Source organism: Microtus ochrogaster, chromosome 26, assembly GCF_000317375.1.
Source record: "Microtus ochrogaster isolate Prairie Vole_2 chromosome 26, MicOch1.0, whole genome shotgun sequence".
Taxonomy (NCBI): Eukaryota; Metazoa; Chordata; class Mammalia; order Rodentia; family Cricetidae; genus Microtus; species Microtus ochrogaster.
In genome coordinates, this window is record NC_022025.1 from 4,367,490 (window position 1) to 4,382,348 (window position 14,859).

A 14,859-nucleotide genomic window follows, 5' to 3' on the forward strand; every position below is an offset into this window, starting at 1 on the left:
TGTGTGTGTGTGTGTGTGTGTGTGTGTGTGTGTGTGTGTGTGTGTGTGTGGTCAAGGGCGGAAATGCCTCTGATCTCAGGGCTAAACTGTTTTTTTGACTGCTCCTATTTAGCCTTTTGACTCTAATCTTGGGACCAGGGCATATTTCTTTAACTGGTTTCAGAGTCTGGGAATGTTTCTTTGGTCCTAGGTTCAGGGATAAAGATGTTTCTTTCCCTGGCTCAGGTCTCAGATCCAGGGCATGTTTCTTTTACTGGCTCTGGGTTCAGAGTCAGGGTCCTCAGGGTTGATTGGTTTCCTACTCCAGTTGGCCCTTTTTTTCTATTAACTCTTTACCTTTGGTCATTAAGTTAATAACCCTGGTGTTTGGTTCACATAAAGTAACTTATATATGATGAGATTTCGTGAGAATGCACTGTTCCTAAAGGAGAGGCTTTAGTTCATTTGGATTGTGAATTGTGGTTCGTGAATTTTGTAACATTCAGAGAGGCTCAGGAAGTTCCACTCTGAGACAGCAGGGGTTATTTACAGACAGAAGTCCCAAGTAACATACAGTGGGGGCTTGAAAGGTTGTGGCTAAGGCTTTGGGGTGATCCGATGGATTGCCTGGAGCCCAGCTGCTCATGATTGGCCGCATGAGACTTAGCTGTTTCATTACTCCCATGTTAGGCTCTTAATTTGCTTACATACTGTAGGAGATGCAATTCCCTACACTAGAACAAAAGCTATAGACAGATTAAATTTTGTTAAACTCTGTAATTATTATCATTAGAGTAACAAGTGCAGAATACGTTCTGTGGTCTTCAAATATGATATCTGTCCCATCAGTAAAGTTATTCACTGAAACAGAAGAAATATAAAAAATATTACATTTAAGCTGTATTCTCTGGGACTTGTGTGGGATTCTCTGCCTTAATTTCTTTCTAGTACATATGCTTTGTCATCATCCCTTTTAAGAACTGATTCACATTAATATTTCACTGAATTAATGTGGGAACTTCATTAGCTCTTAGAAATTGTATACCTGGTGAGATTTCATTTTTCATAGAAAAAAAAATTGTGTTGGAGATCTGTATGTCTTCTTAGGTAAAGATCTGAAACCATAGCTGATTCTTATTATACAAAATATAATACAAAGAATTTTAGTTTCTCAGTTGTTTACAGTCTAAAGTAATAGAAATGTAGTGTTTGTAATAATTTCTATTGCAAAGGGTAATAATTTTACATATGGGATTTCCCCTACCAGCATTTGGAACCACTTTACTATGTGTACTAAATATTAAAATGACAGTAAGACTACTTTCCACCTTCAGCATCTAAAAAATATCTTAGTCAAATCTGGCACTCTATGAGAAATAAGATATAAATTTGAAATTATTGGATCCAATGAAGTATTTGAATATATGCATTCATATACATACATACATATGCATATACATATATATTATTGACATGATTGACCATCAGTCTCAGAAAATTGCTCTTATTATCTTCATATAAAGTGATGGTTCTGAAAACATCCTCGCTGATTTAACAAGCACTGGCCATTTGTCTTCTGAGTGTAGGCAGTCATCCTAAGTGAATGTGCATCACGGTTAGGAGTGCTCTGGACAGCCACTGATGGTTTCTTTCCAGTCTCCCTCAGACAAGTGCTGAGGGAGAGACCATCAACATTTGGATGAACATGAAGCTCTTGGAGCTGAATCAATGTCTCACAAAGAACTAGCCAGTTATAAAGAGACAGAAATATTTGATGGCAAGCTTTTGGTAAGATGACCAAAATAATTCCTAATTCATCTGTTCTACCTATCTTCAGTTCCTCTCAATCGGTTCCCTAGGTCTATACCTTAAACATTAGTGATATAGGGAAAGGCCTGTTTTGAATTTAAAGAAAAATCTGTTGTTATCATTTCTTTACCTATGCCTCCTTTGGAAAACTGGTTGAGAGGATGCTTTTAATCTGTACTCTGTGATAAAGATGTGTATTAAACAGAAACAAAGATCCCATAAGAACAAAAACGGAAAATACAACTTCACTACTTTGTGATCTGATCATAGTGTGTAAAAAGTGTTTGGAAACTGAAGCCTTTGGTTGATTTTCCTGTTCCAGTGCAAATGAGCATTGAAGCATGAACTGTGCTCTCCCTGTGTTCATCATTTGATGTCTTTGATTCTCCCTTAACTATATCAGAAAATAGATGAATGAGTCATTGGGTCTGATTTTCAAGCCGTGTATTTTCTGTTCTTGTCTTCTGTAATTAGGCATCCTCCACTCCTGGGATGACATATTCTAATGCTCACCAAACTAGAGAAACATGTTCAAGTGGTAAGTTGCATAACTCTGGAATATTTAAACAAATAGAATAGTTTTGTTTCAAACTGTTGCTTTGCATATGCATGCACATGTGTAATTACAGAGGCTGTTTTCTTAATTCTAGATTCTGATTCTGAACTGGACCAGGCATTTGACATAGCATCAGAAGGTCAAGAAGAATGTGAAAGTTCACCTGTAGTTCCAAAGGTAGTGAAGGTACTGGAGACAAAAACCCCTTCGTTAGCTTAGCTAGTGTCATCTCCACGCTGAACAAGGAAGTGTGCTTGAAGTTACGCAGAAAGGTCCTCTACAGAGAAAGAATTGCATAGTTAAAAGTATCCGTGGAAATCTATTTCACGTCATTTCCTAAGCTCCATAGATAGTAGAGTTGAATGTTGTACAGATCATTCTTCTGGCACACCTCTTGTAGCCTGCCTTCAGTCAGATTTTCCCAACCATGTGACCAAGTCAGTTGAATGCTTTGAGGTCATTTAGAGCCATGCACCACTCAGCTTGCCAGACTTAACCTTTAAGAAAAAGAATGTAACCAATATTAGTATTCCTTACGCTTCTCATGTAATTGACTTTTACAAGCTAAACTGAACATGAAGTTTTAAACTGTGTTCCCTATTTCTCCCTTGTAATCCCTCTCTGACACTGACTCAGTATGTGTATGTGTCAATTTTGGTCACAAAGTCTACAGTCCCTGCTGAAGCAAGGATGTTGAAAGCAATGAATGACCCAAAGAAATAACCTGTGAGCTTAGGACAATGCATTTGTTTGTGGGTTTGTTTGTTCAGGGTCCATTAAGTCAGAAAATCACCTTCTTCCCTTATAAAAAATTTAAGACAAGTTCCTCATTCCTTTCCATACCACACTTAATGTGCTGTACAATAAGTAGAGAGGGTGGTCCTTTGTTAGGGCATTGGGCTACTCTTAAACTCTTAATTACATGACATTGAGAATCATTGACTTCTGGAGCAGTATCACACCATATGTGTATTTATATATGCGTGTGTGTGTGTGTGTGTGTGTGTGTGTGTGTGTGTGTGTGTAACCAACCCAGTTTTATTCTCCATGTTTTTGTTCGCCAAGAACATGAAAGCAGTCTCGAAATGCAAGTTATTTCCCACATTATTTCTTTTGGTCAAATCAGTGACTAATCACTAAGTATAGAACGAGTGTGTTGGCCAAATAGAGGAAGGAACTTAGAAGTGCAAGTTATGAGCAGACAGATTGTTAGGATTCACTCACCACTCCACAGCAAGCAGACATCTGAAATGTTGGGGTCCAGTTTCCTGTCTACAGTGGTCTTCAGTTGAGGTTGATGGAGTGCTTGTTTGACTATGCATGTCTTATTTTTCAATCTTTGAAGTCATAATTTTGTCTTTGATACTTTATTTTCTAGGGATTATTGAGAGCTGTCCATACCGAGGGCATACAGATGCTTTCAATTGCGGACCTTCCCGATGATGATGGACAGGATCCTTCAAAGGTATTGTAGCTCCTTGGAGACCTGGGAATTCTGGGGCTGGAGTATGGGAGACACAAGATGAAACCTAAAATCTCCTGATTTTCAGTAACAAAATGTTCATAGAATAAAGAGAATGTGTAAAAAGCTCAGAGAAGCTGACATGAAGGCTTTCTTACTGGCCAAACATTTAATATATCAAACTATTTGGGTGAGATAGCAGACACCTTTATTTCTAACATTCAGGAGGCAAAGAAAGGCAGATCTCTGAATTCAAGGCTACTAGCCTGGTGTTGTGTGACAAAACTTGTCCTGGGGAGACCTACACACATGTATGTCCCACCCTCACCCCACCCCCAGAAAAGAAAAGAAAAAAAAGATTTAAAAAAAAAAAACAACTAAATGATATTGATAGATTATGAAGCAGAGTGAAAAAAAGAATTCCTGAGATCATATTCATCAATAGATAAATTAAAATAGCATGGTAGAATGTTCTAGAAGGAGCCATTTAATTAAAGAATTCTTTATTAAGCATGATTTTTTTTAATCAAGTAACGAACAGTGATGGATGCTAAAGTTAGTGTGGAAATGTTGTTATATGATATTTGCATAATTGTGAAATACCTCTCCAGAAGATACCTTCCACTGTAGAGTGGAGAGACCCTGCACACACCTCTCTGTAGTGGCGTAAATGAACTGCAGACAGAAATTATAATAAAATATTCAGCTTTAATTAGGAAAAGACTCACAGAACCGAAGTTCCCACGGAGAACAGGAAAGCAGAAGGGAAGGGGGGGAGCACTCACAATATTTATTAGTAAAAAATATCCTCAGGGGACCCCGCCCTACAAGCAAGGTGGCTTCCCCAACAACTCTGAGTTAAAGCAGTCAGTCTAGCAGTGATGTCAGCTTGCTCCTGGTGGGAAGGACACAGCACTGTTGTTGTGCTACCTTTAAATTAAGAAGCAAACAGAAAAGCACAGACAGTGAGTGCTAATGGAGAGGCAGAGAGGCTGCATCATGCAATAATGCGGGAAGAATGCCGTAGGAGAGCAATTCTGGCAGCTAGGGAGTTACACATGCTTTTATCATGCAGCCTAGCAGCCACTCACACCACAAGTCAGACAGAAATGAAAGCCTGAATCTTGTTAAGAACCTATGTATAGGCTGGAGAGACAGCTTGGCAGTTAGCAGCCCCTGTTGCTCTTGCAGAGAACCCTGGTTCTCTTCCTAGCACCCATATAGTGGTTCGCAGCCATCTGTAATTCCACTTCCAAGGGATCCATTGCTCCACTGCCTCTTTCGACCTGTTCGCACCAACCACACATGCTGTATACATGCAAGCAAAACACTAACACATAAAAGGGAATGAACCATTTTTTTAAAAAAAAAAATTAAGCTATACATAAGTATTCATAAGTTTTATTTGTAATTGTTCCCAAACTAAGAACAAGCCATTTATCCTCCAGTGGGAAATGGACCAGCTGTGGTACATCCTTCCAATGAACTACAACCCAGTAGGGGCTGGAGAGATAGTTCAGGCGTTAAGAGAACTGGCTGTTCCAGAGAACCTGGTTCAGTTCCCAGCATGGCAGCTCACAGCTGTGTATAACATCAGTTCCAGGGATACACTGCCCTTTCTGGTTCTGCAGGATCCTGCATGGTTTAGGGCACATGAGCTCACACAATCACACACATACACATAAAGTAAAAGTTAATTAATTCTTAAGAAGAGAATACAAAAGATGCTCAGGGGGCTGGAGAGATGACTCAGAGGTTCCAAAGGTCATGAGTTCAATTTCCAGCAAGCACGTGGTGCCTCACAACCATCTGTAATGGGGTTTGGTGCCCTCTTCTGGCCTTCAGGCATATACACAGACAGAATATTGTATACATAATAAATAAATTTTTTCAAAAAAGAAAACAGCTCAGTAGCTGAAAGACAAGCTATTGATGTCCTCAATATTCTGTATGCTATGTAAACTTTCTTAAAATGATAAAATTATAGTGATAAAGAACAGATATGAGTTCTTGCGTGAGCTGAGGCTGGGGAGAAGCTGTGATTTCAAGACAAGTCTTTGCTGAGGTAGTTCTGTGCTGTGACTATGGCAGGGCTCATGAAATTAAACCCTGTACAAGGGATGAAATTTCCTAGTGCTGGATACCGAGAAAACAGCATGCATATTAAAGCTAGTGGAGCTTAAACGATGCTGTTAGCCTCCTTGTTGACAGGGTGCTGTTTTCAGTTGTGTGGGGTGTTATCAATGCAGGAAGCTAGCTGAGGAGATCAAGAGCCTTGGCTTAAATTAGTACAAAATAGGATTTTTTTTATTGAAGAACATAGGACAAATTAGCCTGTGTTCTGCAGACGTTTCAAGGTCCCAAAAGACTGGCTGGTACCACTTTTCTTTTTTCTAAGGACATTTGGTGGAAATTTCTGTAAGTTCCCTGTGTTAGATAGTGTAGTAATGTTAATTATTCTTGCTAAGGATATTGTGGCTGTGTAGAATGTTTCTGGACCAGAGAGATGGCTCTACAGTTAAGGGCATTAGCTGCCAAACCTAATGACCTCAGATGTCTGACCCCTGAAGCCCACAGGGTAGGAGGAGAAAACCAGTCTCCACAGACTGTTCTCTGACTACCACATGCCCACTAGGCACAAGCACGGGCACAGACACACCCAGCAAGTAAGTAAATAAATAATAAAAATAAGAATGTTCCTGTTTTCTAGAAAATGCATAGCAATAGTTAGAGGTTAAGGTCCATCTGTCTGCAACAGACCCTCACAGATAATTTTTTGGACCAAAAAAAAAAAAGAGAGAGAGAAATCTTAATGAAACAAGTTTAGTATGTAGGTTCCATTCTTTCTTATTCAGACTTCCTGGTTGGTAATTCCATTATCTCTACACCACTCCCCACTTAATTTTTCAATCTCCTTTGTTACAGGGCACTGAGTATCAAGTGTCTATGGAATGTGTCCAGAGCAGAGAAGAAGAAGCTGACACTGCAAGCCAAGGTGTGTGCATGCCAGGTGCTGTGATCCCATAGCTGAAAACATTGGCTTTGGTGCCCTCGGAAATGTTTCTGCTCGGGCACCTTCTCTTCGTTTTCAGACACAAAGGAAATAGTCCATATTCTTAGTATTAGGACTAATGATTGTCAGGTTGTTTTCAAACAGCTCTATTTCATTAAGATAAACAGGTACTGCATTGATATGGTTCAGCTCATCGGTTTATTTTCTTTATTGTAAAACTATTTTTTTTTGAGAAAAGTCTTTTGACCCTCTTAAGATATCTATCTAAAATAAAAGGGAATCCACAATAAAAGTAGCTGCTTATTTTGAATCCTCTGCTTACAAAAATGTAATGTATAGCATCCATACAGAAAATTACAAAATTCAGATGCACACTATAACAAATTATAAAATGAGTATGTGGGAACATTACTTAACTGACAAGTGGAACTTTCCCAAGAGCCTCTCACATGCTCTTCCATACTAAGGTGATCATTTCCCTGGGGTTTTTTTTTTTTCCTACTACTTTATAAATTCCTAGACTGTATATGTTTATAAAGTTTTCCTAGTTTTGAACTTTATCAATCTGTGGATATGTTGTATCTTGTTTCTTCACATTTATATGGCATCCTTCCAAGTTTCTGTGACTATCTCTAAGGTAGCTTTTGTTGATATGGAGAGTTATCTCCATAACTGTATGTGCAAATTCTGTGTCTGACCCTTTGGTCATTTCTGTTGTTAGCTGTCGGATTCAGGGCTACAGACAGTCCTCTGAGATTTCTAAGACACATGGACACTTTCCCAGCCTCCTAGGAAGTGAATCACTAGGCCATGGGATGTGTATCTTCAAATTTATTAGATAATGCCAGATATTTTATTTAGTTCTTGAGAGGTGGTCAAGTACCCCAGGCTGGCCTCCAGGTTTGTGTATGTAAGGGTGATCTCGAGCTTCTGGTCCTCTTGTCTCTACCCTCCCATGTCAGCACAAGTGACACGTTTGCAATACCTTGCCTTGCCCAAAATTTGGAAAACAGTCCTTCAGTGTGGCCCTCACTAGCAAGGTATGAATGTTTTGCTGCTTAACATCTTTGCCTACAGCTGGTGTTGTCAGACATGTTGCCTGTGCTGTGCACATGTGTCATGTCCCCTTTTCATATGGATACAGACTAGCTGGAGTTTCCTTCTGGGTGGGCCTTAGGGTTACTTTCCCACTTCTCAGTAAAGACATGCTTCAGTCAAGCTAGTTAGAGAGGAGCCTCATCACGTGTGGAGGACACTTGCTACATCTTTAGTAACTGTGTTTCATATAGTTTAAAGACAGCACAGGTTTGATGTCACCACAGAGCTTCACCTGTCTGGGCAGGATTAAAGAGTGGATTTTATCTAAAAGAAACTGAAAAAAATAGCAAGAATAATTGGATGATTGTAGTGATTGTCCCATGAGTAACTCCTGTGAATGTTGTGTATGGCTGTCAGAAAGCACTGGGAATTTTCACTATCAATGGTTGGCACTCCAAGTCAACAAATACACAAGCTCCTATCTACAGAATTTTATGAGCATTTAAAGTTGTTTGTTCTAAATCTTGCATCTATTAGTGCATTGTTATATTTTTGTCATTTTCATGTGTTTTTAGTTCTGATGCCTCTCCCCCCACCCCCCAGCACTCTTAAGAAAAAGAAATATTCATATAAATTACCAGTTTGAGGGACTGGGTGCACTTGATGATTTTTTTGTAGTAATCTCCTGAATTATGGATTAGTTCTTAAGCAAAATACCAGTCACACATGAGTTGCTGGGCCATCTTTTAATGCCTGTCCCTTTCCCTGTAGAACTCCTGGACTGCAGTATGCAGCAGTCTGGCAAGCTGGAGACAAAAGAACAACCATGTGGCATGAAAGACCAAATGGCCAAGCTACAGGAACAGCTGAGTTCAGAAAAAACAGTGGTTTCAAAATTAAAATATGCCCTTTCACGGACACAGCTGGAGCTAGAAGCCACCTTGAAGGTCCAGCATAAACACATAAAGGACCTGGAAGCGTTCAGGTATACCGGGCTGCTTTAGTTTGACGGTCAGAGGAAGAATTGTACTGACTTGTCATAACCGTTATACACATGGTACACACAGAAGCAGCAAGCATTGAATTTAAATAGCAAAAGAATGAAGAGAGCAAGAAAATTGATTGTTCTTCCCAAATTTAAAATGTGATCATTTTGGCTTCCCTCTGCTATGACTTCTGTCCTAGTCAACAATTATTAGATATTATTTTGGCATCTATCTTAACCAATTACTGATGTTGATTTCACACACAAAAATGCATATGATTTCTATGTGCCGTAAAAGACAAAAATGTTATATAGTATCTTTCTGGCACTGAATTGAGTTACTATTTACCATAGTAAATAAATTACACTATTAGAGATAACCATTCACTTGAAGTGAACCAGTCAATAAGCCTTGACTAGACACACTGTGGCTACTTTATAATATGCCTCAGTCTTGGAGTGCAAGCTCCTTGTTGTGGTGATACTGTTCACCAAGATAATGTTGAGTTCATGTTTTCTAATTTAGGCTCAAAGTTCAAGATAAAGTAGATGACGTTCATTTACCGACTGATACATTAGAAAATGAACAGATGAAATCACAAGAACTTCAGTGTGCTTTAGCAACAGAGAAAGCCAAGTCAGGCCACAGCGAAGAGCAGGATGAAGAACTTAAGGTATTGTCTTTATTATCATGGAGGATTCTAAGTTATAAGGCTTGCTCTGTCCAGTTGTCAGTCTTCTCCTTTAAAAGGTGTAAGTTGTTAATGCTGTCTTTGATATTGTTGCATAATTGTCTAGACCATAATAGAAGGAAAAGTTAATGTGATACTGTGTGTTTCCTTCCCTAACCTTCCTCCTACCAGGGATTGCAAGGCCCCTTCCCTGGCAGCTGAGTGCTCTATAACACACAGATCTCCTGTCTGCCCTTATTTCTGCAGTGTCACTCGTGGACCTGTGAGTTCCAAAGGCTGTCCTTCTGTCTTTGCTTGCAGTTCACTGGGGTAGACGCTCCTCCTTCCCTGCTGTTTTGATTAATATTCCTATTTTAGGGTATTTTTTAAATAATCTGAGCTTCGGTATTTCTGGATTTGACCTGTTCTCTGTACTGTTTATTGCTGCCTTTGCTTGCCTTTTTAACACACACACACACACACACACACACAGAGATTCTAAATTTTGCATATGAGTTTTAGCTCCATGTGCATCTGTGCACCATGTGCATACATTAATGGAGGAGGTCAGGTGATGGCATTGATCCCATGGGACTGGAGTTACAGCCATCTGTGACCTGTCTGGGAACTGAACCCAGTCTTCTGAAAGAACAGCCATTAACCACGGAACCCCCTCTCCAGCCAACCCAGCAAACTTTTTAATGACTATATGCATGGGGCAAAGTTTGCTCAATGAACATCAGAAAGCAAAGGAGCAGCTATCTCAGATTCTCTATAGACATCTGGCCATTTTGCAATAGGGTCCTTCTTTCCAAAAGACTGAGACAGTAGAATTCAGTTTCTATCACATGCTATCAGAAATCCACATTGCAGAAAAAAGAAGTATGCCGCCAAATCTTACCATTTTTTGCACATTTCCTTTTTAAACTCTAGTTTTTAAATTAATCTTCTAAGTAATCAGCTTCATTATGGCATTCCACCCATGCGCCGTTCTTGTTCTCATTCGGTGCCCTCTCGGTGCCTTCTCACGCTCCCTGCCCGTCCTCCAGCTCTTCTCTACCTCCCCACACAGACTTCTCTTGGGTGTTTTTTATTTTATTCTTTTTTAATTAAAATTTCCACCTCCTCCCAGCCTCCCATTTCCCTCCCCCTCCTCCCACCCTTCTTCCCCTCCCCCCACTCCTCTAGAATGGATGAAGAAAGTGTGGAACATCTACACATTAGAGTACTACGCTGCGGTAAAAAACAATGACTTCTCAAATTTTGCATGCAAATGGATGGAAATAGAAAACACTATCCTGAGTGAGGTAACCCAGACCCAAAAAGATGAATATGGGATGTACTCACTCATAATTGGTTTCTAGCCATAAATAAGGGTCACGGAGACTACAATTGATGAACCTAAAGAAACTAAATATAAGAAGGTGAACCAAAGGAAAAACTCATAGTTATCCTCTTGGCTATGGGAAGTAGACAAAATTGCCTGGGAGAAAATTGGGATCTTGGGGGTGGGGTGGGAGGGGGGTAAGGGTCGAGGGGAGAGATAAGGGAGAAGAGGAGGATGGGGGGAACTTGGGGAAAAAGGAGGATTGGGATAAAGGAAGGTTGGATAGGGGAGCACGGAAGCACAATTCTCTTTGGTTTTTTGTTTCGTTGGTTGGTTTTTCAAGATGGGGTTTCTCTACATAGCTGCTCTGGAAGTCGTTCTGTAAATGAGGCTGGCCTTGAACTCAGAGATCTGATGTGGAATTCCCCTGTGTATGCTATGAATATGTTTTATTACTATTGGTTAATGCCAAAGGCTTAGCAGAGTAAAGCCAGGCAGGAATTCAGAACAGATATAGAGTGTAGGCAGAGTCAAGAGAGATGCCATTTAGCTTCAGAAGGAGAAGGACACACCAGAATTTTACCTGGTAAACAGCCTCGTGGTGATGCACAGAATAATAGGTATGGCTTAATTTAAGATGTAAAAGCTAGCTAGGAATAGACTAGAGTCACTGACCAAACACTGTTGTAGTTAATATGGTTTCTCTGTTATTACTTGGGTCTGGGTGGCCGGAAAATGAACGAACAGTGTCCAAACAGTCTCCGTCTACAAAAGATCCATCTGCTTCTGCCTCCCGAATGCTGGGATTAAGGCATGCACCACCACCTCCCAGCAACCCCTCTGTGTTCTAATTTCACATCCATTCCATGCCGTCTCTTCCTCTCTCAAGTTGACCTCCTCCCCATGCCCATGGTTCTTCTCTGCTTGTCATGACACTGAAGGACAGCTGTTTGCTTGTGCTGTTATCTATAAGTACGTAAACATCTAAAAATGTGTTTTATTAATATATTGCAAAGGTAGCATAAGAACATACATATTTTAAAGATAGTAATTTGAAGAAATGTACTCTGCTTTATATTTAGCTGGAGAAGGTTGTGTTTATATCCTTGATGCAAGCAAGCCATTTGGCTGTCTAAATAATTCCCTCTATGTACTGGATAACAATTCTGTCTTTAATTACCAAGTGCTTTCATGTTGCTGCAAAGTCATGGTTATATACTTTAACAGTATTTTTAATATTAACATGTTCATCTCAAGGATCTCAGATTCATTCTGGAGGACCAGAAACAGAGGAATATACACTTAGATACACTTCTGGGACAACAAAAACAACTATTAGATGATCTACAGGAAAAAATGGAGTCACAGAAAATATTACATAATGCACAGTTATCAGAAGAACAAGGCCGGAACATAATGCTCCAAGTTCTTCTAGAATCTGAAAAAGTTAGAATTCGGGAGTTAAAGGAGAGCTTAGACAAGGAGCGAGAGCTGCATGCCCAGCTGAAGAACAGAGGTGATGACCTGCAGCCCCAGCCAGTCGTCCCTTCTGCGGAGCTACTTCAGTACCTACAAGAACAAGTAGAGGAAAAGCAAAAGCGCATAATCGAACTTGTAAATGAATCTCAAAAATATAAACTGGATTCTTTGGAAACTAAATATCAGATGGAAAAGGACAGGCAGATTCATCAGAAAACCTTGCAGCTAGAAAAAGAAGCAAACAACCTGGGCCAGAGAAAAATGGAGGAGCTTCAGGGCAAAGTGGAGGAGCTTCAGCTCCAACTAGAAGAGAAAAGACACCAGGTACACAAGCTTGACCTCGAGGGAAAACGACTACAAGCGATTATGCAGGAATTCCAAAATCAGGAGCTAGGGCAGGAGGAAAAACGGAGAAGTAAGCGACTCGTATATCAGAATATTAATGAGGTAAATGTTTGTTTCTTTTCCCATATGTATGAAGGCAGGAGAGACAGGTCAGTAGGTCATATCTGCAGACCTGCTCTCTGACCTCTGGATGTACCTTGTGGCATGGGTGCATATAGACACACACACAGTGATAACATTATTTTAAAGTTATAACTAATTTTAATATGTAACAATAATCTTAATATTTTATAATATTTTAAAATACTTATGTTCAAATCATCCCAAAAACGGTGTCTGTAGAATTTTATTTGAAATATGTATAGTAATTTTGTTCCCTCAAGAAAGTTATTAAGATAATGATAACTTGTTTCTTGAGTCTGTTTGTGGGAAATCTTGTCCCATCCCTTTACTCTGAGGTAATGTCTGTCATTGAGGTTGACGTGTATTTCTTGTATACAGCAGAAGGCTGGATCCTGTTAGTGTCCATTCTCTTAGCCTGCGTCTTTTACAGATGAATTGAGTCCATTGATATTGAGAGATATAAATGACCAGTGATTGCTAATTCCAGTTATTTTTTTGGTGGTAGTGTTTGTGTGTTTTCCTTCTTTGGGATTTCCTGGTATGAGGCTATTTGTTGCCTGTGTATTTTTGGGTGCAGTTAGCTTCCTTGGGTTAGTGTTTTGTTTCTAGTACTTTGTGTAGTGTTATTCCTGTCCAGTTCCCACAGTCATTAAGTCCCAAAGAAATCAAACAGAGATCTACACTAATCATAAACTGATTGGCCCACTAGCTCAGGCTTCTTATTAACTCTTATAACTTATATTAGCCCATTATTCTTATCTGTGTTATCCACATGGCTCAGTATCTTTTTCAGTGGCATAGTCACATCTTGCTTCTTCGGTGTCTGGACAGGACTGCCGAGGAATGGGCTTCCCCCTTCCCAGGATTCTCCTGTTCTCATTGACCCACCTCTACTTCCTGTCTGGTTGTCCCACCTATATTTCCTGCCTGGCTACTGGCCAATCAGCGTTTATTTAAAACATAATTGACAGAATATAGACAATTGTCCTGCATCAGTGTCAGGCTGGGTTTGTGAAAAATTTGGTTTTGTCATGGAGTATCTTGTTTTCTCCATTGATGGTGAAAGAAAGCTTTGCTGGGTATAGTACTCTGGGCTTGCATCCATGGTCTCTTAGTGTCTTAGTGAGAAATGGGGTGTAATTCTGATAGGTCTGCCTTTATATGTTACTTGACCTTTTTCTTTGCAGCTCTTAATATTCTTTCTTTATTCTGTATGTTTTGTGTTTTGATTATTATATGGCGAGGGGATTTTTTTTTTTGATCCAGTCTATCTGGTGTTCTGTATGCTTCTTGTACCTGCTTTAGGTTGGGAAAGTTTTCTATGATTTTAAATATATTTTCTGTGCCTTTGAGCTGGAGTTCTTCTCCTGCTTCTATTCCTTATTATTCTTAGGTTTGGTCTTTTCATGGTGTCCCAGATTTCCTGAATGCTTTGTATTAAGAAATTATTAGATTTAACATTTTCTTTGACTAATGACTAATATTTCCTCTATGGTGTCTTCATCATTTGAGATTCTCTCTTCCATCTCTTGTGTTCTGTTGGTTATGCTTGCCTCAGTAGTTCCTGTTCATTTACCCAGATTTTCCATTTCCCGAATTCTCTGTTTGTGTTTTCTCTATTGCCTCTATTGCAGTTTTCTAGTCTTGAACTGCTTACTCACCTGTTTGTTTCTTCTTAGTTTTCTTGACTTTCTTTAAAGGAAATTTACTAACTTCCTTCAATTTTTTGTCTTTTCCTCCTTCTCCTTAAGGGAATTTTTCACTTCCTCTTTTAGGGTCTCTATCATCTTCAGAAAGTTATATTTAAATTTTCCTCTGCTGCCTCTGGATTAGAATGACCAAGTCTTCCTGTTGTATGACCACTGGGTTCTGGCGTTACCACATTGCTTTTTAGGTTATTGAATGAATTTTTGCATTGATGCCTACCCACCTCTTCCTTCAGTTGGTACTGACTGCTTCTTTGCCTCCTGGTCCAATCCTTGAATTTGCTGTCTGTGTCTTAGGGAGCTGCTCTTAATCTACTCTGTGCAGTCACTGTTTGTGTCTCAGGAAGCCGCTGAGGTCTCTCTTGG

At 39.6% G+C, this 14,859-nt stretch overlaps 1 protein-coding gene across 5 annotated transcripts in view; it reads left to right on the forward strand.

Moving 5' to 3' along the window:
• Akap9 (A-kinase anchoring protein 9) overlaps window positions 1–14,859 on the forward strand; it is a 132,126-nt gene that overhangs the window by 103,822 nt on the left and 13,445 nt on the right. For all 5 annotated transcript variants that reach the window (XM_013350436.2, XM_013350435.2, XM_005358314.3 and 2 more), the window contains 7 exons: window positions 2,263–2,326; window positions 2,439–2,530; window positions 3,723–3,809; window positions 6,732–6,801; window positions 8,629–8,842; window positions 9,369–9,516; window positions 12,098–12,766. In XM_013350436.2, coding sequence (XP_013205890.1) covers window positions 2,263–2,326; window positions 2,439–2,530; window positions 3,723–3,809; window positions 6,732–6,801; window positions 8,629–8,842; window positions 9,369–9,516; window positions 12,098–12,766 — 1,344 coding nt within the window. The remainder of the gene's footprint in view (window positions 1–2,262; window positions 2,327–2,438; window positions 2,531–3,722; window positions 3,810–6,731; window positions 6,802–8,628; window positions 8,843–9,368; window positions 9,517–12,097; window positions 12,767–14,859) is intronic.